Source organism: Oncorhynchus mykiss, chromosome 16, assembly GCF_013265735.2.
Source record: "Oncorhynchus mykiss isolate Arlee chromosome 16, USDA_OmykA_1.1, whole genome shotgun sequence".
NCBI classification, from domain to species: Eukaryota; Metazoa; Chordata; class Actinopteri; order Salmoniformes; family Salmonidae; genus Oncorhynchus; species Oncorhynchus mykiss.
Window position 1 is genome coordinate 74,199,341 of NC_048580.1, and position 25,913 is coordinate 74,225,253.

The 25,913-nt window shown below is 43.9% G+C and overlaps 1 protein-coding gene and 1 long non-coding RNA gene across 2 annotated transcripts in view; both read right to left on the minus strand.

The window, feature by feature from the left end:
- Positions 1-15,187: 15,187 nt before the first annotated feature.
- On the minus strand, positions 15,188-17,926 carry LOC118939594. The gene is made up of 2 exons (XR_005036627.1): positions 15,548-17,926; positions 15,188-15,459 (listed from the first exon to the last, which is right to left on the minus strand). It is a non-coding gene; the product is annotated as an uncharacterized LOC118939594 (long non-coding RNA).
- Positions 17,927-17,979: 53 nt separating this feature from the next.
- LOC110510377 (CDK5 and ABL1 enzyme substrate 2) overlaps positions 17,980-25,913 on the minus strand; it is a 113,790-nt gene continuing 105,856 nt past the window's right edge. Inside the window, exons 8-9 of the mRNA XM_036947799.1 lie at positions 21,295-21,499; positions 17,980-18,298 (exon numbers count right to left, since the gene is read on the minus strand). Coding sequence (XP_036803694.1) covers positions 18,158-18,298; positions 21,295-21,499 — 346 coding nt within the window. The 3' untranslated portion in view covers positions 17,980-18,157. The remainder of the gene's footprint in view (positions 18,299-21,294; positions 21,500-25,913) is intronic.

The window sequence follows — 25,913 nt, forward strand, 5'->3', positions numbered from 1 at the left end:
GAGGCACTGTTGTGCCTTCTTCACCACGCTGACCATTTCAGTTTGTGTGATTCGGACCACGAGAAGGACAGACAGAGAGAGAGAGAGAGAGAGCTGTCTCTAGTCTATTTTACCATTACCTTACGGGATACAATTATTTCCATATGGAGTTATCAAGAGATAAATCAAAAATACAAATTAGAATTACAAATTAGAATTAACAGGCACTGCTGTTGTTTTTTTATTGACACATGACTCACGATGTGAGTCATGTGTCCAAAGGTGGAAGTCTCCTGGGACCATTTGGTAAATATGCAAATGCAATTTTTGCCTGTAAATGGAAAAACAATATCAAAAAGACATGGTAATGTATGACAGTGACTCCAAATAAATTGAAGTTTCACCTCGAGTGATAATTGCCGTTGTTATTTGTTTTTCTTTCTTTGTTTTTTGTCAACAAATTTTTAACAAATCTTACCAGATTGGGTCTGCTGGATGGTGGGGATTTCTCCGTAAGGATTAGCCCTCTGACTGCCTGACCTGTAACTCTGCAGTGAGATCGCCAATATGATAGGGGAGTATAAAGCCAGTATAAAGCCAATTTGAGAATGTGGTTTCAACTGTGTGTTGTTATTCTAAACTAAATTGTTGTTCTGGTCTGTCCACTCTCGAGGTAATGGCGAAGGTGACCACAGATGGTATCTAGATGTATGGAAGATAATTTGGCCGAAAAACTGCGTGAACCTCAACATGATGGACTGAGACATTATCAAGGGTCATGCAATTCGAACATTAAAAGGATGAACTGAAACACTATCTGATGAAGAACATGAGGAAACACCAGGAAAGGAAGAATGAGTGCTGTGAAAAGGGGGGGGGGGGGGGGGGGGGGGGGGGGTGAACCGTGCCCGTAATTTATTTAGTGTCAGGCGGTGGTTAACAGGCGCAGTGAATCAGGCGCAGGAGAGCAGAAATGAGTGTACAAGGTATTTAATTTCACGTCAGCACCAGATTATAGACAATACTCAAAGTGCGGAGAAATACCGGTCACTCGCAAATAACGGGCGTAAATACGTAACCACGGCTGCCGACAAGTGCTGATATGAACAATCAATAAACACGCACACTAACGTGTGGGAAACAGAGGGTTAAATAATGAACATGTAATTGGGGAACAGAAACCAGGTGTGTAGAAAACAAGGAACCAGGTGTGTAGAAAACAAAGACAAAACAAATGGAAAATGAAAAGTGGATCGACGACGGCTGAAAGACCGGTGACGTCGACCTCCGAACGAACAAGGAGAGGGACCGACTTCGGCGGAAATCATGACATTTAGGCTTATCCAAAAATGGTTTATTTGGGGTATCAGGTTGACTGTGGAGGTCTGCACACTGCAAAAATGTATTGTAATTTAGACTAGAAATGCATTGAAATATCAATCTGTCATTACCACAGGGTATGAGAAAAGTGATAGCACCAACGTGAAGCACTAAGGACTGTCATTCTACATTTGGTTTAGATAATTTATCAAAAGTTATAATTATGATTAGAAAGGCAAGGCTTCTAGAGACAACGCTGTGTCCCTTGGGCTAACCTTACCCCAATCTCATTCTTAGCAAGGTTGGTGTAAAACCTGTTATAACATGCGTTCTCTCTCTCTCTCTCTTCCCTGTAAATTGTTATTAACATCCTGTAAGGCCTCTCCTGTGCCTCTCTGGCTGGAAAGATTTCAGCAGCTATCATGTTTTCGGCTCCTCCAGAGGAAGTTGAAACTAATGTGCTGCCAACTCTGGATGAGCCCCCATTTCCCTCCTGTAGATACGGACGATGAGTAATGATTGAAGGTTGTTTTTCTTTTAATAAGTTAAGGGTAAGGTCATCTAAACCCTTAACCTATTTACATGATGTGGATCACTGAGATGATGGGCAAGTCAATAAAAGATATACGGAAACAATGGTTAACATTGAGAGGGGTATTCACCTCTGAATCTACAGATTCCTTGTGTGTGTGTTGATAATCACTCCCATTAATAGAAATATAAGCTTTATTATGATTATAGTATTATCATACTAAGTGGATTGGATACAACCCAGAATGAAGGGTTTGAAATGATGAAGTGTCTGGGTGTTTCTGTGTCGATTTCCCTTATTTTACTAGAGTATAGAATATTTCGATATAGAAGCTAAAATATAAATGCTTACATTAACATTGGATGATTATTATCACAGAAATGTAAATTTTCTTACTACTAATTTCTGTGTTCTATTCGTGTACTGTTCTAATAACTAATTTCTGTGTTCATTCAAGTGACTGATTTAACGAATCCTCACTTATCAGTATCTGCAATTTGGCAGTACGACCTTGTTTTGAGAACGAACGAAAGATATCTCAGTTTCAAGGTCTCGGCTTAGAGAGAAGAAGTCTCGTGAGGTGTTGATCTGTCATGTTATGAACCAGTGTTGGTCTGTTAAATGTTATGAACCAGTATTGATCTGTCACATGTTATGAACCAGTATTGATCTGTCTCATGTTATGAACCAGTATTGGTCTGTCATGTTATGAAACAGTATTGATCTGTCTCATGTTATGAACCAGTATTGATCTGTCATGTTATGAACCAGTGTTGGTCTGTCACATGTTATGAACCAGTATTGGTCTGTCACATGAATAAAACAAAATGGTAATGACTAATTTTTTATGCTAAATCATGCAAATATAACTTGTCTGTGTCTAGCCGCATATAAGACAACTGCTGGGTCTGACCAGGGAGAGCTCCTGATTGACATGTGTACTATGGTGCATTGAGTTGGGTCTGACCAGGGAGAGCTCCTGATTGACATGTGTACTATGGTGTATTGAGTTGGTTGGAATAAAGTATGATTCCTTTAAGATTGACTTCGAGTGCTTCTACACCTGCATTGCTTGCTGTTTGGGGGTTTTAGGCTGGGTTTCTGTACAGCACTTTGAGATATCAGCTGATGTAAGAAGCGCTATATAAATACATTTGATTTGATTTGAGTGTCCCTGTGTAAGAATATTTATCCGCAACAAGTCAGTTTTGTGGAGTGGAAGCTGCTGAGTGGAGCACGGCTTTTATTCAGATTGGCTGTGTCCAGCGGAGGCTGCTGAGTGGAGCACGGCTCATAATAATGTCTGGAACGGAGCGGATGGAATGGCATCAAACACTTGGGAAACGGTGTTTGATGTATTTGATACTATTCCACTTATTCCGCTCCAGCCATTACCACGAGCCCGTCCTCCTCAATTAAGGTACCACCAGCCTCCTGTGGTGGAAACACAGCACTGGTGAGAAAATGTGTTATAATTTAATAATTTCTTTATGCAGATTTTTGAATATTTGCATGAAAATTCTGTCGCCGATTGGATGGAAACCTAGCTGATGCACAAACTAAACCAACAACGGAACATAATTCATGATAGTTGTTATTTTTAGTTAGTTTTGGTGTTAAAGGTATTAGTTTCAGTTTTAATGTCTAAACAGGTTTGTTAATTACACTACATGATATATAGGTATGAACATCTCATTCCAAAATCATGGGCATTAATATGAAGTTGGTTCCATCCCCTTCACTGCTATAACAGCCTCCACTCTTCTGGGAAGGCTTTCCAATTCATCCCAAAAGGTGTTCGATGGGGTTGAGGTCAGGGCTCTGCGCGGGCCAGTCAAATTCTTTCACTCCAATCTCGACAAACCATTTTTGTATGGACCTCTTTGTGCACGGGGGCATTGTCATGCTGGAACAGGAAAGGCTCTTCCCCAAACTGTTGTCACAAAGTTGGAAGCACAGAATCGTCTAGAATGTAATTGCATGCTGTAGCGTTAAGATTTCCCTTCACTGGAACTAAGGAGCCTGAACCACGAAAAACAACCCCATGCCATTATTCCTCATCCACCAAACTTTACAGTTGACACTATGCATTGCGGCAGTTAGCGTTCTCCTGTCATCCGCCAAACCCAGATTTGTCCGTCGGACTGCCAGATGGTGAAGCGTGATTCATCCCTCCAGAGAACGTGTTTCCACTGCTCCAGAGTCCAATGGTGGCGAGCTTTACACCCCTCCAGCCGACGCTCCAGCTACACTAAGAAGATAAAACAAAGTGCTGGTGCGATGGATTGGGTCAGAACTACAGTGGGGAGAACAAGTATTTCATACACTGCCGATTTTGCTGGTTTTCCTACTTACAAATGCATGTAGAGGTCTGTCATTTTTATTATAGGTACACTTCAACTGTGAAGTGTATGATATTTAAGTAATAATTTGCACTTTGGGTCCCGAGGACCAGGATTAAGGGCATCTGTTTGCATTTGCAAATCTCAAGGTAATTCCCTCTACGCAGATCTATGTTAATCTCAAGGTAACTCCCCTCTACGCAGATCTATGTTAATCTCAAGGTAACTCCCCTCTACGCAGATCTATGTTAATCTCAAGGTAACTCCCCTCTACGCAGATCTATGTTCATCTCAAGGTAACTCCCCTCTACGCAGATCTATGTTAATCTCAAGGTAACTCCCCTCTACGCAGATCTATGTTAATCTCAAGGTAACTCCCTCAATGCACATCTATGTTAATCTCAAAGTAACTCCCTCTATGAACATCTATGTTAATCTCAAGGTAACTCCCTCTATGCAGATCTATGTTAATCTCAAGGTAACTCCCTCTATGCAGATCTATGTTAATCTCTATGAAAGTAGTCCAGCCAATTGAAAAGCAGAAAACAACACACATTAGTATATTGGTCAGAAAATATAGATTATATTGTTTTTTTCCCTCTGCAATTTAAAAACAACAACAACAACAACAACAAAAACAACAACAAATAAAACAGCATTTTTTCTCACCCAGTAGGAAGGTAGACTGGCACCCTATTCCCTTCATAGTGCACTACTTTTGACCAGGATTTAGGTTAAACATAGTGCACTATGAAAATAGGGTGCCATTTGGGACTAACCTGTATTCACAAACACACACACACACACACACACACACACACACACACACACACACACACACACACACACACACACACACACACACACACACACACACACACACACACACACTACATACAAGGTCATACTGACAATAATACATTTAATGAGATTACAAACTATTTACCAAAAATAAAAGGGATCCCATTTAGGAGAACGGTATCTAGCTCTAGTCATCTCTCCCCAATAAGTGAGAATAATTTATACTGTGGAGTCGGTGCTATACACACAGTCCCTTTAAGAGCAGGTCTGTCTAGGTCCTGTCTAGGTTTGCAATACTTGGGTTACATTCCCATAATTCCCCTGGTTTTCCAGAAATTCACAGATTTCCTGCTTTAATCCCTCGTAAATTCCAGGAATCTTCTAACCGGTATTTCTGGAAAACCAGGGAATTATGGGCAAATTACAGTATTTTTTTTTTGGTATGACCCAATTGATACTGACAGGAATCAGACGTGGACAAGGACTAGCCTGGATGCCAGTTTGCTTCTGCCCTCCTTCCTTATGGAAATGTCATGCCAAACACGTTTCAAACAGACTGGCAGCCAGGCTAGGGAAGTAGAGGAGTCAGTGAAACCCACAAGGTGATGACGGATTGGCTGTGTTTGAGAACCGTCAACGTTCTGATGCCTTGTAGGGAAATGGTGACAGACTGACAGGAAATAACAGTAAGCAGTTATTTAGGGACGAATGTGATTTGTTGATCTGTCGGTTCTGCCGTCGATCTGGAAAACGACCGACGTGTTACGAGTTGATCCTGAAATCTCTGGGCCGTTGGAAACACTGCGGCCGGTCGCCAGAGATTTCAGAGGTCAAAGTGAAGTCACAGTGTCACAAAATACCAATAATGCTTTGCTACAAACATCCCACTTTGAAAAGAAGATTAGGAGTGAATATACAGCATTTTGCTGACAGATACGAGTGTGATTGTTCTACACAGTAAATGAAAGTATATATATATATTTTAAAATCTGCATAGAGATTTTATGTTACTCAGGCACTTTGCTCGTTGTGCACGTGTTTTGTGAGCGAGCGAGCGATTGAAACACAACATGTATAATGAACTAAATATTATATTTACATTTCCCATTTCCTCAAATCGTCATGATGTGGACATTTCCTCTGTAATGTTATTGCCATGTTGCACACAAGATGGCATTAACTGGTTAATTCAGACTGTGGTTAACTAATGACCCAGTCACAGTGTTAACGCATAGCAGTGACATCAACATTTTGTTATCTGTTATCCCCGGACACTTTTTACATGTGGATTGAACATGACATAGATGACATAGATGGCATAGATGGCATAGATGACAGATGACATAGATGGCATAGATGACATAGAGGGCATAGATGACAGATGACATAGATGGCATAGATGACATAGAGGGCATAGATGACAGATGACATAGATGGCATAGATGGCAGATGACATAGATGGCAAAGATGACAGATGACATAGATGGCATAGATGACAGATGACATAGATGGCATAGATGACAGATGACATAGATGGCATAGATGACAGATGACATAGATGGCAAAGATGACAGATGACATAGATGGCAAAGATGACAGATGACATAGATGGCAAAGATGACAGATGACATAGATGGCATAGATGACAGATGACAGATGACATAGATAGCATAGATGACAGATGACATAGATGGGATAGATGACAGATGACAGATGACATACATGGCATAGATGACAGATGACATAGATGGCATAGATGACAGATGACAGATGACATAGATGGCATAGATGACAGATGACATAGATGGCATAGATGACATAGATGGCATAGATGGCATAGATGACAGATGACAGATGACATAGATGGCATAGATGACAGATGACATAGATGGCATAGATGACATAGATGACATAGATGGCATAGATGACAGATGACATAGATGGCATAGATGACATAGAGGGCATAGATGACAGATGACATAGATGGCATAGATGGCAGATGACATAGATGGCAAAGATGACAGATGACATAGATGGCATAGATGACAGATGACATAGATGGCATAGATGACAGATGACATAGATGGCATAGATGACAGATGACATAGATGGCAAAGATGACAGATGACATAGATGGCAAAGATGACAGATGACATAGATGGCAAAGATGACAGATGACATAGATGGCATAGATGACAGATGACAGATGACATAGATAGCATAGATGACAGATGACATAGATGGGATAGATGACAGATGACAGATGACATACATGGCATAGATGACAGATGACATAGATGGCATAGATGACATAGATGACAGATGACAGATGACATAGATGGCATAGATGACAGATGACATAGATGACATAGATGGCATAGATGGCATAGATGACAGATGACAGATGACATAGATGGCATAGATGACAGATGACATAGATGGCATAGATGACATAGATGGCATAGATGGCATAGATGACAGATGACATAGATGGCATAGATGACAGATGACATAGATGACAGATGACATAGATGGCATAGATGACAGATGACATAGATGTAGCTGTATGGTGAACCACTTTAGACACAGACAGACAGACAGACAGACAGACAGACAGACAGACAGACAGACAGACAGACAGACAGAGGGGAGAGACAGACAGACAGACAGACAGACAGAGGAGACAGACAGACAGACAGACAGACAGACAGACAGACAGACAGACAGACAGACAGACAGAGGGGAGGGAGAGACAGACAGACAGACAGACAGACAGACAGACACTACACCACCCTGGACATATCTTTACTGTTGAAACATAAACCATACTGCCAGACAACACATTGCAAACGTATGATTCTGTTCACAGTATCTCTTTGGGGGAAAGTACCAAAAAACTATCCCTTTTTGATAAAAAGTAACTTAACCAAGGCTTAACTTCTGATGACATCACAGGGAAGGAACAGAATGGGCAGAGGGGGGGGGGGACGACAAGTCAAATCTACCATCTACTTTTAAGGCCTTTGACGTCACACTGTTTTTACCACTTATAACACACAGTTATAAACAGTTGTAAAACAATTATAACACAGTGATTATAACAGTGTGATGATCACACAAAACAAAACAATGGCTAAGACAGGAAATGGTAGACAGGAAATGGCTAAGACAGGAAATGGTAGACAGGAAATGGTAGACAGGAAATGGAAGACAGGAACTGGAAGACAGGAAATGGCTAAGATAGGAAATGGTAGACAGGAAATGGCTAAGACAGGAAATGGAAGACAGGAAATAACAATATGATGACTGAGTGTACAAAACATTAGGAACACCTTCCTAATATTGTGTTGCGCCCCCCTTTTGCCCTCAGAACAGCCTCATTTCGTCGGGGCGTGGGACTCTACAAGGTGTTGAAAGCGTTCCACAGGGATGCTGGTCCATGTTGACTCCAATGCTTCCCACAGTTGTGTCAAGTTGGCTGAATGCTACCATACCCCCGTTCAAAGGCACTTACATATTTTGTCATGTCCATTCACCCTCTGAATGGCACACATACACAATCCACGTCTCAAGACTTAAAACTCCTTCTTTAACCCGTCTCATCCCCTTCATCTACACTGATTTGAAGTGGATTTAACAGGTGACATCAATAAGAGATCATATCTTTCACCTGGATTCACCTGGTTATTACGGGTCCCGTCCCGCGTATTGTTGTGCATTTGTTATTACGGGTCCCGTCCCGCGTATTGTTGTGCATTTGTTATTACAGGTCACGTATTGTTGTGCATTTGTTATTACGGGTCCCGTCCCGCGTATTGTTGTGCATTTGTTATTACGGGTCACGTCCCGCGTATTGTTGTGCATTTGTTATTACGGGTCACGTCCCAGGTTACAGGTCACGTCCCGCGTATTGTTGTGCATTTGTTATTACAGGTCACGTCCCGCGTATTGTTGTGCATTTGTTATTACGGGTCACGTTCCACGTATTGTTGTGCATTTGTTATTACAGGTCACGTCCCGCGTATTGTTGTGCATTTGTTATTACAGGTCACGTCCCAGGTTACAGGTCACGTATTGTTGTGCATTTGTTATTACGGGTCACGTCCCACGTATTGTTGTGCATTTGTTATTACGGGTCACGTCCCGCGTATTGTTGTGCATTTGTTATTACGGGTCACGTCCCAGGTTACAGGTCACGTCCCGCGTATTGTTGTGCATTTGTTATTACGGGTCACGTCCCGCGTATTGTTGTGCATTTGTTATTACGGGTCACGTTCCAAGTATTGTTGTGCATTTGTTATTACAGGTCACGTCCCAGGTTACAGGTCACGTATTGTTGTGCATTTGTTATTACAGGTCACGTCCCAGGTTACAGGTCACGTATTGTTGTGCATTTGTTATTACGGGTCACGTCCCGCGTATTGTTGTGCATTTGTTATTACGGGTCACGTCCCAGGTTACAGGTCACGTATTGTTGTGCATTTGTTATTACAGGTCACGTCCCAGGTTACAGGTCACGTATTGTTGTGCATTTGTTATTACGGGTCACGTCCCGCGTATTGTTGTGCATTTGTTATTACAGGTCACGTCCCAGGTTACAGGTCACGTATTGTTGTGCATTTGTTATTACAGGTCACGTCCCAGGTTACAGGTCACGTATTGTTGTGCATTTGTTATTACAGGTCACGTCCCGCGTATTGTTGTGCATTTGTTATTACAGGTCACGTCCCAGGTTACAGGTCACGTATTGTTGTGCATTTGTTATTACGGGTCACGTCCCGCGTATTGTTGTGCATTTGTTATTACGGGTCACGTCTCGCGTATTGTTGTGCATTTGTTATTACAGGTCACGTCCCAGGTTACAGGTCACGTATTGTTGTGCATTTGTTATTACGGGTCACGTTCCACGTATTGTTGTGCATTTGTTATTACGGGTCACGTCCCAGGTTACAGGTCACGTATTGTTGTGCATTTGTTATTACAGGTCACGTCCCGAGTATTGTTGTGCATTTGTTATTACAGGTCACGTCCCAGGTTACAGGTCACGTATTGTTGTGCATTTGTTATTACAGGTCACGTCCCGCGTATTGTTGTGCATTTGTTATTACGGGTCACGTCCCAGGTTACAGGTCACGTATTGTTGTGCATTTGTTATTACAGGTCACGTCCCAGGTTACAGGTCACGTATTGTTGTGCATTTGTTATTACGGGTCACGTCCCAGGTTACAGGTCACGTATTGTTGTGCATTTGTTATTACAGGTCACGTCCCAGGTTACAGGTCACGTATTGTTGTGCATTTGTTATTACAGGTCACGTCCCGCGTATTGTTGTGCATTTGTTATTACGGGTCACGTCCCAGGTTACAGGTCACGTATTGTTGTGCATTTGTTATTACAGGTCACGTCCCGCGTATTGTTGTGCATTTGTTATTACGGGTCACGTCCCGCGTATTGTTGTGCATTTGTTATTACAGGTCACGTCCCAGGTTACAGGTCACGTATTGTTGTGCATTTGTTATTACAGGTCACGTCCCGCGTATTGTTGTGCATTTGTTATTACAGGTCACGTCCCAGGTTACAGGTCACGTATTGTTGTGCATTTGTTATTACGGGTCACGTCCCAGGTTACAGGTCACGTATTGTTGTGCATTTGTTATTACAGGTCACGTATTGTTGTGCATTTGTTATTACAGGTCACGTATTGTTGTGCATTTGTTATTACAGGTCACGTCCCAGGTTACAGGTCACGTATTGTTGTGCATTTGTTATTACGGGTCACGTCCCGCGTATTGTTGTGCATTTGTTATTACAGGTCACGTCCCAGGTTACAGGTCACGTATTGTTGTGCATTTGTTATTACAGGTCACGTCCCAGGTTACAGGTCACGTATTGTTGTGCATTTGTTATTACGGGTCACGTCCCGCGTATTGTTGTGCATTTGTTATTACAGGTCACGTCCCAGGTTACAGGTCACGTATTGTTGTGCATTTGTTATTACGGGTCACGTCCCAGGTTACAGGTCACGTATTGTTGTGCATTTGTTATTACAGGTCACGTCCCAGGTTACAGGTCACGTATTGTTGTGCATTTGTTATTACAGGTCACGTATTGTTGTGCATTTGTTATTACGGGTCACGTCCCGCGTATTGTTGTGCATTTGTTATTACGGGTCACGTCCCGCGTATTGTTGTGCATTTGTTATTACAGGTCACGTCCCAGGTTACAGGTCACGTATTGTTGTGCATTTGTTATTACAGGTCACGTATTGTTGTGCATTTGTTATTACGGGTCACGTCCCGCGTATTGTTGTGCATTTGTTATTACAGGTCACGTCCCAGGTTACAGGTCACGTATTGTTGTGCATTTGTTATTACGGGTCACGTCCCAGGTTACAGGTCACGTATTGTTGTGCATTTGTTATTACAGGTCACGTCCCAGGTTACAGGTCACGTATTGTTGTGCATTTGTTATTACGGGTCACGTCCCGCGTATTGTTGTGCATTTGTTATTACGGGTCACGTCCCAGGTTACAGGTCACGTATTGTTGTGCATTTGTTATTACAGGTCACGTCCCAGGTTACAGGTCACGTATTGTTGTGCATTTGTTATTACGGGTCACGTCCCGCGTATTGTTGTGCATTTGTTATTACGGGTCACGTCCCAGGTTACAGGTCACGTATTGTTGTGCATTTGTTATTACAGGTCACGTCCCAGGTTACAGGTCACGTATTGTTGTGCATTTGTTATTACAGGTCACGTCCCGCGTATTGTTGTGCATTTGTTATTACAGGTCACGTCCCAGGTTACAGGTCACGTATTGTTGTGCATTTGTTATTACAGGTCACGTCCCAGGTTACAGGTCACGTCCCGCGTATTGTTGTGCATTTGTTATTACAGGTCACGTCCCAGGTTACAGGTCACGTATTGTTGTGCATTTGTTATTACAGGTCACGTCCCGCGTATTGTTGTGCATTTGTTATTACAGGTCACGTCCCAGGTTACAGGTCACGTATTGTTGTGCATTTGTTATTACAGGTCACGTCCCAGGTTACAGGTCACGTATTGTTGTGCATTTGTTATTACAGGTCACGTCCCGCGTATTGTTGTGCATTTGTTATTACGGGTCACGTCCCGCGTATTGTTGTGCATTTGTTATTACAGGTCACGTCCCAGGTTACAGGTCACGTATTGTTGTGCATTTGTTATTACGGGTCACGTCCCGCGTATTGTTGTGCATTTGTTATTACAGGTCACGTCCCAGGTTACAGGTCACGTATTGTTGTGCATTTGTTATTACGGGTCACGTCCCGCGTATTGTTGTGCATTTGTTATTACAGGTCACGTCCCGCGTATTGTTGTGCATTTGTTATTACGGGTCACGTTCCACGTATTGTTGTGCATTTGTTATTACAGGTCACGTCCCGCGTATTGTTGTGCATTTGTTATTACAGGTCACGTCCCAGGTTACAGGTCACGTATTGTTGTGCATTTGTTATTACAGGTCACGTCCCAGGTTACAGGTCACGTATTGTTGTGCATTTGTTATTACGGGTCACGTCCCGCGTATTGTTGTGCATTTGTTATTACAGGTCACGTCCCAGGTTACAGGTCACGTATTGTTGTGCATTTGTTATTACAGGTCACGTCCCAGGTTACAGGTCACGTATTGTTGTGCATTTGTTATTACAGGTCACGTATTGTTGTGCATTTGTTATTACGGGTCACGTCCCGCGTATTGTTGTGCATTTGTTATTACAGGTCACGTCCCAGGTTACAGGTCACGTATTGTTGTGCATTTGTTATTACAGGTCACGTCCCGCGTATTGTTGTGCATTTGTTATTACAGGTCACGTCCCGCGTATTGTTGTGCATTTGTTATTACAGGTCACGTCCCAGGTTACAGGTCACGTATTGTTGTGCATTTGTTATTACAGGTCACGTCCCGCGTATTGTTGTGCATTTGTTATTACGGGTCACGTTCCACGTATTGTTGTGCATTTGTTATTACGGGTCACGTCCCGCGTATTGTTGTGCATTTGTTATTACAGGTCACGTCCCAGGTTACAGGTCACGTATTGTTGTGCATTTGTTATTACAGGTCACGTCCCGCGTATTGTTGTGCATTTGTTATTACAGGTCACGTCCCAGGTTACAGGTCACGTATTGTTGTGCATTTGTTATTACGGGTCACGTCCCGCGTATTGTTGTGCATTTGTTATTACGGGTCACGTCCCAGGTTACAGGTCACGTATTGTTGTGCATTTGTTATTACAGGTCACGTCCCAGGTTACAGGTCACGTATTGTTGTGCATTTGTTATTACAGGTCACGTCCCAGGTTACAGGTCACGTATTGTTGTGCATTTGTTATTACAGGTCACGTCCCGCGTATTGTTGTGCATTTGTTATTACGGGTCACGTCCCGCGTATTGTTGTGCATTTGTTATTACGGGTCACGTCCCAGGTTACAGGTCACGTATTGTTGTGCATTTGTTATTACAGGTCACGTCCCGCGTATTGTTGTGCATTTGTTATTACAGGTCACGTCCCGCGTATTGTTGTGCATTTGTTATTACAGGTCACGTCCCGCGTATTGTTGTGCATTTGTTATTACGGGTCACGTCTCGCGTATTGTTGTGCATTTGTTATTACAGGTCACGTCCCAGGTTACAGGTCACGTATTGTTGTGCATTTGTTATTACGGGTCACGTCCCGCGTATTGTTGTGCATTTGTTATTACGGGTCACGTCCCGCGTATTGTTGTGCATTTGTTATTACAGGTCACGTCCCAGGTTACAGGTCACGTATTGTTGTGCATTTGTTATTACGGGTCACGTCCCGCGTATTGTTGTGCATTTGTTATTACAGGTCACGTCCCAGGTTACAGGTCACGTATTGTTGTGCATTTGTTATTACAGGTCACGTATTGTTGTGCATTTGTTATTACAGGTCACGTCCCAGGTTACAGGTCACGTATTGTTGTGCATTTGTTATTACAGGTCACGTCCCAGGTTACAGGTCACGTATTGTTGTGCATTTGTTATTACGGGTCACGTCCCGCGTATTGTTGTGCATTTGTTATTACGGGTCACGTCCCAGGTTACAGGTCACGTATTGTTGTGCATTTGTTATTACGGGTCACGTCCCGCGTATTGTTGTGCATTTGTTATTACAGGTCACGTCCCAGGTTACAGGTCACGTATTGTTGTGCATTTGTTATTACAGGTCACGTCCCGCGTATTGTTGTGCATTTGTTATTACGGGTCACGTTCCACGTATTGTTGTGCATTTGTTATTACAGGTCACGTCCCAGGTTACAGGTCACGTATTGTTGTGCATTTGTTATTACAGGTCACGTCCCGCGTATTGTTGTGCATTTGTTATTACAGGTCACGTCCATGTCGTGTTTTGCGGGTCTCATCCCGCGTATTTATTAGAGGTTTTATCTCGCTTTTTGTTTGGGTTTACAACCCTGTGTTTCTGTATACGTGTTTGTTCTGGGTTTCGTCCCCGTGTGTTGTATATCATATCCTCCGTGTTGTATCATATCCTCCATGTTGTATCATATCCTCCATGTTGTATCATATCCTCCATGTTGTATATCATATCCTCCGTGTTGTATCATATCCTCCATGTTGTATATCATATCCTCCGTGTTGTATCATATCCTCCATGTTGTATATCATATCCTCCATGTTGTATATCATATCCTCCATGTTGTATATCATATCCTCCATGTTGTATCATATCCTCCATGTTGTATCATATCCTCCATGTTGTATCATATCCTCCATGTTGTCTATCATATCCTCCATGTTGTATCATATCCTCCATGTTGTATCATATCCTCCATGTTGTATCATATCCTCCATGTTGTATCATATCCTCCATGTTGTATCATATCCTCCATGTTGTATCATATCCTCCATGTTGTATCATATCCTCCATGTTGTATCATATCCTCCATGTTGTATCATATCCTCCGTGTTGTATATCATATTTGACAGTGGCCTCGTTCACGCTTACAGACACCTACAGTATGTGCTTTTATGCGTCAGTTTGGACATATTCTGCACTTTATTGCTAGTGATTTGCCTGGAAAATGCTCAAAGAGTTACAGAATATAATATAATGACATCTAAAACGATCGCATTATATTCCAGGAGTCCAATTCTTATTTAGATAGGCCTTGATTTTTTTTTATTTTTATATGCAGGGAGAACGACCATGGCTTTGGTTTGTTCCAAATCATTGATTAGTTATACTTCAGTAACAGAGTCTCTTTCACTCATCGAGGGTTGATCGACTGATATAACAGCATTACAGAATTTAAACTGAACTGAAAATGTATTGGGGATGCATGAGATGGACTATGATTGAGTTGCAACAGGAGAGAGCAGTTCACGACAAGGTATAATGTAGAGATCTAATGTTCCCCTGTACCTTAAGATCAAGGTATAATGTAGAGATCTAATGTTCCCCTGTACCTTTATATCAAGGTATAATGTAGAGATCTAATGTTCCCCTGTACCTTAAGATCAAGGTATAATGTAGAGGTCTAATGTTCCCCTGTACCTTTATATCAAGGTATAATGTGGAGGCCTAACTCTTACATAGACAACCCACTTTTTTATAATACCACTGCATAATTTTCTTATGTGATATATAAACTATTCACAGCAGCTTTCCCTTGATATTACCACAGCACTGTCCAGAATGAATGGTGGGCGGGTGTGGGATGGTCACCCAATACCGCATCCAGATCTGAATCAACTGGACACCGGGTTCTTCCGTTCCCATCCAGATCTGAATCAACTGGACACCGGGTTCTTCCGATCCCATCCAGATCTGAATCAACTGGACACCGGGTTCTTCCGATCCCATCCAGATCTGAATCAACTGGACACCGGGTTCTTCCGATCCCATCTAGATCTGAATCAACTGGACACTGGGTTCTTCCGTTCCCATCCAGATCTGAATCAACTGGACACTGGGTTCTTCCGATCCCATCCAGATCTGAATCAACTGGACACTGGGTTCTTCCGTTCCCATCCAGATCTGAATCAACTGGACACCGGGTTCTTCCGATCCCATCCAGATCTGAATCAACTGGACACCGGGTTCTTCCGATCCCATCCAGATCTGAATCAACTGGACACCGGGTTCTTCCGATCCCATCCAGATCTGAATCAACTGGACACCGGGTTCTTCCGATCCCATCCAGATCTGAATCAACTGGACACCACGTTCTTCCGTTCCCATCCAGATCTGGGTTCGTCCGGTTTTTAATGAAGACCAAGATCTTATTTCTGTATGAATTGTAGCGGTATCGTTGTCCATAATTGTGGTGCTTTCAAGACAACTGGGAACTGGAAAAAAACCAAGGTCAAATAATGACGTCAGTGATCTTCAGGTCGGAAAGTCAGAGCTCTAGAAAGATGACCGAGTTTCCAACTTGGAATTCCGAGTTGGATGACCGTGCGAAACAATTTTTTCCCAGTTGTAGCTCCAAGTTGTCTTGAACGCACTGACGTCGGACGCCGGCGATATCCAAGTTCCCGAATTCCGAGTTCCCAGTTGTTTTGAATGCGGCATTACTACCTCAACTGGCCGGTGTGATTTATTTGAGAGGACCGAATGTATACGCTTTCGTCGTCAGGATACGTTGACACTTCAAGGCCGTATCCGTACTGGATGCATCTTTGACTACCTCTGGAAGTGGTCAGGAAGAGCTAATCACAATCAGAATGTGGCCAAGATCAGGACAAAGGACGCATGTTAGAACCAAGTATAAACAGGGCTGAAGGTGGATAATAAGACCTGTGTGAGTTAAGCTACAAGGGTTATAATATAAAATATCCCTTATGCTGCGTTGATACAATATAATAAATATACATATCAGAAAGGATAAATACATTAAATGTATTTTTGGTTAAATGTTTGTGTGACGTTATTTGTTTTCCCTTTAACACACTGGCAGGAGGGAGAGAGAGAAGTATTACTACTAACTAGTAACTGGTATCCCTGTGGTAAAGTCACGACTCATGTTGCTAACTAGTAACTGGTATCCTTGTGGTAAAGTCACGACTCATGTTGCTAACTAGTAACTGGTATCCTTGTGGTAAAGTCACGACTCATGTTGCTAACTAGTAACTGGTATCCTTGTGGTAAAGTCACGACTCATGTTGCTAACTAGTAACTGGTATCCTTGTGGTAAAGTCACGACTCATGTTTCTAACTAGTAACTGGTATCCTTGTGGTAAAGTCACGACTCATGTTTCTAACTAGTAACTGGTATCCCTGTGGTAAAGTCACGACTCATGTTGCTAACTAGTAACTGGTATCCTTGTGGTAAAGTCACGACTCATGTTTCTAACTAGTAACTGGTATCCCTGTGGTAAAGTCACGACTCATGTTGCTAACTAGTAACTGGTATCCTTGTGGTAAAGTCACGACTCATGTTGCTAACTAGTAACTGGTATCCTTGTGGTAAAGTCACGACTCATGTTTCTAACTAGTAACTGGTATCCCTGTGGTAAAGTCACAACTCATGTTGCTAACTAGTAACTGGTATCCCTGTGGTAAAGTCACAACTCATGTTGCTAACTAGTAACTGGTATCCCTGTGGTAAAGTCACCTTACATTTAATCCCAATGCTACTGCTGAACTTGACCGCCCCCTAGGGGAACATGGCAGGATGGACATGTTCAGGTTTAGAAGGTGTAGAAACAGATGTGCTGTGGTTTGATGACATCGTAGGTGTCGTTTCTGCTTCTCGTGAGGGTCAATACCAGTATTGTTACTGATTATGAGAGTGTGGTCAGTGCTAAGGGTTTCATGGGCGTCACGGGACATAACTAATCCTTTACCTACATCATCTCTCTCTTAACTTCTCTCTCATCTTCTTTCTTTCCATCTCTGCTCCCTTTAAACTACTTAATTTGTCTCTCCTTCACCCCCCCCCCCCCCCCCCCCCCCCCCTCATGTCTCTCCTTCACCCCCCCGTGCTTCTACACCTGCATTGCTTGCTGTTTGGGGTTTTAGGCTGGGTTTCTGTACAGCACTTTGTGACATCGGCTGATGTAAGAAGGGCTTTATAAATAAATTTGATTGATTGATTGATGTCCAATCTTTAGTCCTAGTAGGTGGGGCTCCTGTCCCAGTGGGTGTGGCAGGGGCGTGGTCCTAGTTCTGCTGCACCAGGCGTCGGTAGTGTGGCATGATGGTGCTCTCAGGCAGGTACAGAGCCATCTCCAGGGCAACAAGGATAGTGAACTCAAACGGGATCAACTCTCGCCGACTGATACGGAAACGCTCCTCCAGTTTCTGCAGCAGAAGAGTTTAGAAGAGAGAGGAGAGACGAGAGCGAGATAAGAGAGAGAAGAGAGAGAAGATAGAGAAGAGAGGAGAGAGGGGAGGGAAAGAAGAGAGAGGAGAGAGTGAAGAGAGAGGAGAGAGTGAAGAGAGAGACAGAGAGAAAGAAAGAGGGGAAATGAGAGAGAAGAGAGATAGAGGGAAAGTGACAGAGGGAGAGAGGAAGAGAGAGAGAGAGAGAGAGAGAGAGTGAGAGAGGGAGAGAGAGGGGGAGAGAGAAAGAGAGAGAGAGAGGGAGAGAGAGTGACAGAAGAGAGGGGGAGAGAGAGGGAGAGGGGGAGAGAGAGAGAGAGAGAGGGAGAGGGGGAGAGAGAGGGAAGAGAGGGGAGAGAGAGAGAGAGGAGAGATAGGAGAGTGAGAGAGGGAAGAGAGGGGAGAGAGAGAGGGAGAGGGAGAGGGGGAGAGAGAGAGGGAAGAGAGGGGAGAGAGAGAGAAGAGAGGGGCGAGAGAGAGAGAGAGAGAGAGATGGAGGAAAACAGAGGATGACTTTAAGGGCTATTAAAGAGCTAGGAGTTATTCTCTAGTACACAATGCACTACTTTTGTCCAGAGCCACGTAGTAAATTGGGTGCCATTTTTGATTTGCCATTAGATATCAGTCAATTCAATTCAAGGGGCTTTATTGGTGTGGGAAACATGTTAACATTGCCAAAGCAAGGGGCTTTATTGGCGTGGGAAACATGTTAACATTGCCAAAGCAAGGGGCTTTATTGGCGTGGGAAACATGTTAACATTGCCAAAGCAAGGGGCTTTATTGGCATGGGAAACATGTTAACATTGCCAAAGCAAGGGGCTTTATTGGCGTGGGAAACATGTTAACATTGCCAAAGCAAGGGGCTTTATTGGTGTGGGAAACATGTTAACATTGCCAAAGCAAGGGGCTTTATTGGTATGGGAAACATGTTAACATTGCCAAAGCAAGGGGCTTTATTGGCATGGGAAACATGTTAACATTGCCAAAGCAAGGGGCTTTATTGGCGTGGGAAACATGTTAACATTGCCAAAGCAAGGGGCTTTATTGGTGTGGGAAACATGTTAACATTGCCAAAGCAAGGGGCTTTATTGGTGTGGGAAACATGTTAACATTGCCAAAGCAAGGGGCTTTATTGGTGTGGGAAACATGTTAACATTGCCAAAGCAAGGGGCTTTATTGGTGTGGGAAACATGTTAACATTGCCAAAGCAAGGGGCTTTATTGGTATGGGAAACATGTTAACATTGCCAAAGCAAGGGGCTTTATTGGTGTGGGAAACATGTTAACATTGCCAAAGCAAGGGGCTTTATTGGTGTGGGAAACATGTTAACATTGCCAAAGCAAGGGGCTTTATTGGTGTGGGAAACATGTTAACATTGCCAAAGCAAGGGGCTTTATTGGTGTGGGAAACATGTTAACATTGCCAAAGCAAGGGGCTTTATTGGTGTGGGAAACATGTTAACATTGCCAAAGCAAGGGGCTTTATTGGTGTGGGAAACATGTTAACATTGCCAAAGCAAGGGGCTTTATTGGTGTGGGAAACATGTTAACATTGCCAAAGCAAGGGGCTTTATTGGTGTGGGAAACATGTTAACATTGCCAAAGCAAGGGGCTTTATTGGTGTGGGAAACATGTTAACATTGCCAAAGCAAGGGGCTTTATTGGTGTGGGAAACATGTTAACATTGCCAAAGCAAGGGGCTTTATTGGTGTGGGAAACATGTTAACATTGCCAAAGCAAGGGGCTTTATTGGTGTGGGAAACATGTTAACATTGCCAAAGCAAGGGGCTTTATTGGTGTGGGAAACATGTTAACATTGCCAAAGCAAGGGGCTTTATTGGTGTGGGAAACATGTTAACATTGCCAAAGCAAGGGGCTTTATTGGTGTGGGAAACATGTTAACATTGCCAAAGCAAGGGGCTTTATTGGTATGGGAAACATGTTAACATTGCCAAAGCAAGGGGCTTTATTGGTGTGGGAAACATGCTAACATTGCCAAAGCAAGGGGCTTTATTGGTGTGGGAAACATGCTAACATTGCCAAAGCAAGTGAAGTAGACAATTAACAAAAGTGAAATAAACAATAAAAATGAACAGTCTCAGGATCAGTTTCCACACACTACAGGAAGATCTGATGTTTAGCAATATAAACTGTCATATAATGGCCCTGCTGACTGCTGCTTTGTGTAAGAAGAACATGAGGGCCATGAGGTCAGAGGGCCATGGGGGTCAGAGGGGTCAGAGGGCCATGAGGTCAGAGGGCCATGAGGTCAGAGGGTCATGGGGGTCAGAGGGGCCATGGGGGTCAGAGGGCCATGGGGGTCAGAGGGGCCATGGGGGTCAGAGGGGCCATGGGGGTCAGAGGGGCCATGAGGGTCAGAGGGGCCATGAGGGTCAGAGGGGCCATGGGGGTCAGAGGGCCATGAGGGTCAGAGGGCCATGAGGGTCAGAGGGGCCATGAGGGTCAGAGGGGCCATGGGGGTCAGAGGGGCCATGGGGGTGAGAGGGCCATGGGGGTCAGAGGGGTCATGGGGATCAGAGGGGCCATGGGGGTCAGAGGGGCCATGGGGTCAGAGGGCCATGGGGGTCAGAGGGCCATGGGGGTCAGAGGGCCATGGGGTCAGAAGGGCCATGGGGGTCAGAGGGGCCATGGGGGTCAGAGGGGCCATGGGGGTCAGAGGGGCCATGAGGGTCAGAGGGGCCATGAGGGTCAGAGGGGCCATGGGGGTCAGAGGGGCCATGGTGACAGAGGGCCATGGGGACAGAGGGCCAGCCTCAGGTAACAAAAGGAAACCCTAAAGAACAGAGAAACATTACTTTTCTCAAATGCCTGTTTTTGGGATTAGAAAGCACTCTGATAGGAGGTTGGTAGTTGAGTCCAGGAGTTTAACGTCCAACAACAAGCTCTCATAAAGAAAAACACAGAAAAACAGCCCACATATGCACATAAAGAGATATTGTAATTATACACACGTACATCTATGAGCTGAGTGACGTCCTGCTTCTTGAGGTCGCTGCTGATCTTAGCAGCGAGGAGCACGCAGGCGGCAGACACCAACTTCCTGTTGCGTTTGTTGAGTCGTCCCTGGAGGACCAGCTTCTCAAAGTAAACAAACGCCATCGCCACGGTGACCGGCTGCAGTCCGCAGTCGTCACCCACCGTACGTATCTCCCTTTTCAGACTGGAGGACAGAGAGACAGAGAGAGAGAGAGACAGAGAGAGAGAGACAGAGAGAGACAGAGAGAGAGAGAGAGACAGAGAGAGAGCGACAGAGAGAGACAGAGAGACAGAGAGACAGAGAGAGACAGAGAGAGAGAGAGAGAGACAGACAGAGAGAGAGAGACAGAGAGAGACAGAGACAGAGAGAGACAGAGAGAGAGAGACAGAGAGAGAGAGAGACAGAGAGAGAGAAACAGAGAGAGACAGAGAGACAGAGAGAGAGAGACAGAGAGAGACAGAGAGAGAGAGAGAGAGAGAGAGAGAGAGAGAGAGAGAGAGAGACAGAGAGAGACAGAGAGACAGAGAGAGAGAGAGAGAGACAGAGAGAGATAGAGAAGGGAGAGAGAGAGAGAGAGAGACAGAGAGAGACAGAGAGAGACAGAGAGAGAGAGAGAGAGACAGAGAGAGAGAGAGAAAGGAGAGAGAGAGAGAGAGAGAAAGAAGAGAGAGAGAGAGAGAGAAAGAAGAGAGAGAGAGAGAGAGAGAAAGAGAGGGAGAGAGACAGAGAGAGAGAGAGAGAGAGAGAGAGAGAGCGATATTGATTTAACATGAGTCCACGGGGTTCTATTTTAACAAACTCAACGGCCAATCTAAACGCAGGCGGTGGCGCTATAGGTTCAGCGGTGTGTCCGAAATACTGTTGCTATGTTGATGAATAAACACGTTGTGGGTGTGTCCAGGCTTGACCCCTCACTGGCCAATCAGAACGTGCTCCATGGCGAAATATGTGGATACTTCACTTTGTGTATTTAGTTGTGTATTTAGTTATGTATTTAGTTGTGTATTTAGTTGTGTATTTAATTGTGTATTTAATTGTGTATTTAATTGTGTATTTAATTGTGTATTTAATTGTGTATTTAGTTGTGTATTTAGTTGTGTATTTAATTGTGTATTTAATTGTGTATTGAGTTGTGTATTTAGTTGTGTATTTAATTGTGTATTTAATTGTGTATTTAGTTGTGTATTTAATTGTGTATTTAATTGTGTATTTAATTGTGTATTGAGTTGTGTATTTAGTTGTGTATTTAGTTGTGTATTTAGTTGTGTAGTTAGTTGTGTAGTTAGTTGTGTAGTTAGTTGTGTTTTTAGTTGTGTATTTAGTTGTGTATTTAGTTGTGTATTTAGTTGTGTAGTTAGTTGTGTAGTTAGTTGTGTAGTTAGTTGTGTATTTAGTTGTGTTTTTAGTTGTGTAGTTAGTTGTGTAGTTAGTTGTGTAGTTAGTTGTGTATTTAGTTGTGTAGTTAGTTGTGTAGTTAGTTGTGTTTTTAGTTGTGTAGTTAGTTGTGTAGTTAGTTGTGTATTTAGTTGTGTATTTAGTTGTGTAGTTAGTTGTGTTTTTAGTTGTGTTTTTAGTTGTGTATTTAGTTGTGTAGTTAGTTGTGTATTTAGTTGTGTTTTTAGTTGTGTAGTTAGTTGTGTAGTTAGTTGTGTAGTTAGTTGTGTAGTTAGTTGTGTAGTTAGTTGTGTAGTTAGTTGTGTATTTAGTTGTGTAGTTCGTTGTGTAGTTAGTTGTGTAGTTCGTTGTGTAGTTAGTTGTGTAGTTAGTTGTGTAGTTCGTTGTGTAGTTAGTTGTGTAGTTAGTTGTGTATTTAGTTGTGTAGTTAGTTGTGTAGTTAGTTGTGTAGTTAGTTGTGTAGTTAGTTGTGTATTTAGTTGTGTTTTTAGTTGTGTGTTTTTTTTGTCTTTTATGTGTTGCCTCGGAAACAACTCCAATTCCAATGTTAGAAACAAAACATATAAAATGTAGACGTCTTTGCTAAATATGTTAACTATGTTCTTAGTAATGTTATTGGCTTCAATAGCATTCACACATTCACACATTCACGCATTCACATAGCATTCACACTCACACTCATCGAGTGTGAATGCTATTGAAGCCAATAACATTACTAAGAACATAGTTAACATATTTAGCAAAGACGTACGGGCTAGGACTACTATAAAATGCATTATGGCTGAGCATGGACATGCCAGACATTGTCAATAAGAAAAATGTAAATTAATTATTGATGAGGTCTAAAAAAAATTAAAAAAATTGAAACGACTCAAACTAGAGTTTTTTTTTTATACACACATTCATACTGTTCACAGTAGCAGGACAACGATCCTGTATGGACAGAGAGAGAGAGAGAGAACGTCCTCTCCCCGTTCTACTGCTCCCCAATAGGCCTGTGGTTTATCAACATAATTGGAAACATTTTACAGATCAGACTGCATTCACATCTCCAGAAGATTTGAGAAAGTCACGGACGTCCATTGTAACCATAAAACAAGGAAGGTGTAGGAGGGCTTATAGTAGGGCTAAGGGAGGGCTAAGGAAGGGCTTATAGTAGGGCTAAGGAAGGGCTTATAGTAGGGCTAAGGGAGGGCTAAGGGAGGGCTTATAGTAGGCCTAACGGAGGGCTAAGGGAGGGCTTATAGTAGGACTAAGGGAGGGCTAAGGGAGGGCTTATAGTAGGCCTAAGGGAGGGCTAAGGGAGGGCTTATAGTAGGGCTAAGGGAGGGCTAAGGAAGGGCTTATAGTAGGCCTAAGGGAGGGCTTATAGTAGGCCTAAGGGAGGGCTAAGGAAGGGGGTATAGTAGGGCAAAGGGAGGGCTAAGGGAGGGCTTATAGTAGGCCTAAGGGAGGGCTTATAGTAGGGCTAAGGGAGGGCTTATAGTAGGCCTAAGGGAGGGCTTATAGTAGGCCTAAGGGAGGGCTTATAGTAGGCCTAAGGGAGGGCTTATAGTAGGCCTAAGGGAGGGATTATAGTAGGCCTAAGGGAGGGCTTATAGTAGGGCTAAGGGAGGGCTTATAGTAGGGCTAAGGGAGGGCTTATAGTAGGCCTAAGGGAGGGCTTATAGTAGGCCTAAGGGAGGGCTTATAGTAGGCCTAAGGGAGGGCTTATAGTAGGGCTAAGGGAGGGCTAAGGGTGGGCTTATAGTAGGCCTAAGGGAGGGCTAAGGGAGGGCATATAGTAGGCCTAAGGGAGGGCTTATAGTAGGCCTAAGGGAGGGCTTATAGTAGGCATGAGGGAGGGCTAAGGGAGTGCTTATAGTAGGCCTAAGGGAGGGCTTATGGTAGGCCTAAAGGAGGGCTTATAGTTGGCCTAAGGGAGGGCTTATAGTAGGCCTAAGGGAGGGCTAAGGGAGGGCTTATAGTAGGGCTAAGGGAGGGCTAAGGGAGGGCTAAGGAAGGGCTTATAGTAGGCCTAAGGGAGGGCTAAGGAAGGGCTTATAGTAGGGCTAAGGGAGGGCTAAGGGAGGGCCTATAGTAGGCCTAAGGGAGGGCTTATAGTAGGGCTAAGGGAGGGCTTATAGTAGGCCTAAGGGAGGGCTTATAGTAGGCCTAAGGGAGGGCTTATAGTAGGCCTAAGGGAGGGCTTATAGTAGGCCTAAGGGAGGGATTATAGTAGGCCTAAGGGAGGGCTTATAGTAGGGCTAAGGGAGGGCTTATAGTAGGGCTAAGGGAGGGCTTATAGTAGGCCTAAGGGAGGGCTTATAGTAGGCCTAAGGGAGGGCTAAGGGAGGGCTTATAGTAGGGCTAAGGGAGGGCTAAGGGAGGGCTTATAGTAGGGCTAAGGGAGGGCTAAGGAAGGGCTTATAGTAGGGCTAAGGGAGGGCTAAGGGAGGGCTTATAGTAGGCCTAACGGAGGGCTTATAGTAGGACTAGGGGAGGGCTAAGGGAGGGCTTATAGTAGGCCTAAGGGAGGGCTAAGGGAGGGCTTATAGTAGGGCTAAGGGAGGGCTAAGGGAGGGCTTATAGTAGGCCTAAGGGAGGGCTAAGCGAGGGCTTATAGTAGGCCTAAGGGAGGGCTAAGGGAGGGCTTATAGTAGGCCTAAGGGAGGGCTTATAGTAGGCCTAAGGGAGGGCTAATGGAGGGCTTATAGTAGGCCTAAGGGAGGGCTTATAGTAGGCCTAAGGGAGGGCTAAGGGAGGGCTTATAGTAGGCCTAAGGGAGGGCTTATAGTAGGCCTAAGGGAGGGCTTATAGTAGGCATGAGGGAGGGCTAAGGGAGGGCTTATAGTAGGCCTAAGGGAGGGCTTATGGTAGGCCTAAGGGAGGGCTTATAGTTGGCCTAAGGGAGGGCTTATAGTTGGCCTAAGGGAGGGCTTATAGTAGGGCTAAGGGAGGGCTAAGGGTGGGCTTATAGTAGGCCTAAGGGAGGGCTAAGGGAGGGCTAAGGGAGGTCTTATAGTAGGGCTAAGGGAGGGCTAAGGGAGGGCTAAGGAAGGGCTTATAGTAGGCCTAAGGGAGGGCTTATAGTAGGCCTAAGGGAGGGCTAAGGAAGGGCTTATAGTAGGGCAAAGGGAGGGCTAAGGGAGGGCTTATAGTAGGCCTAAGGGAGGGCTTATGGTAGGCCTAAGGGAGGGCTTATAGTTGGCCTAAGGGAGGG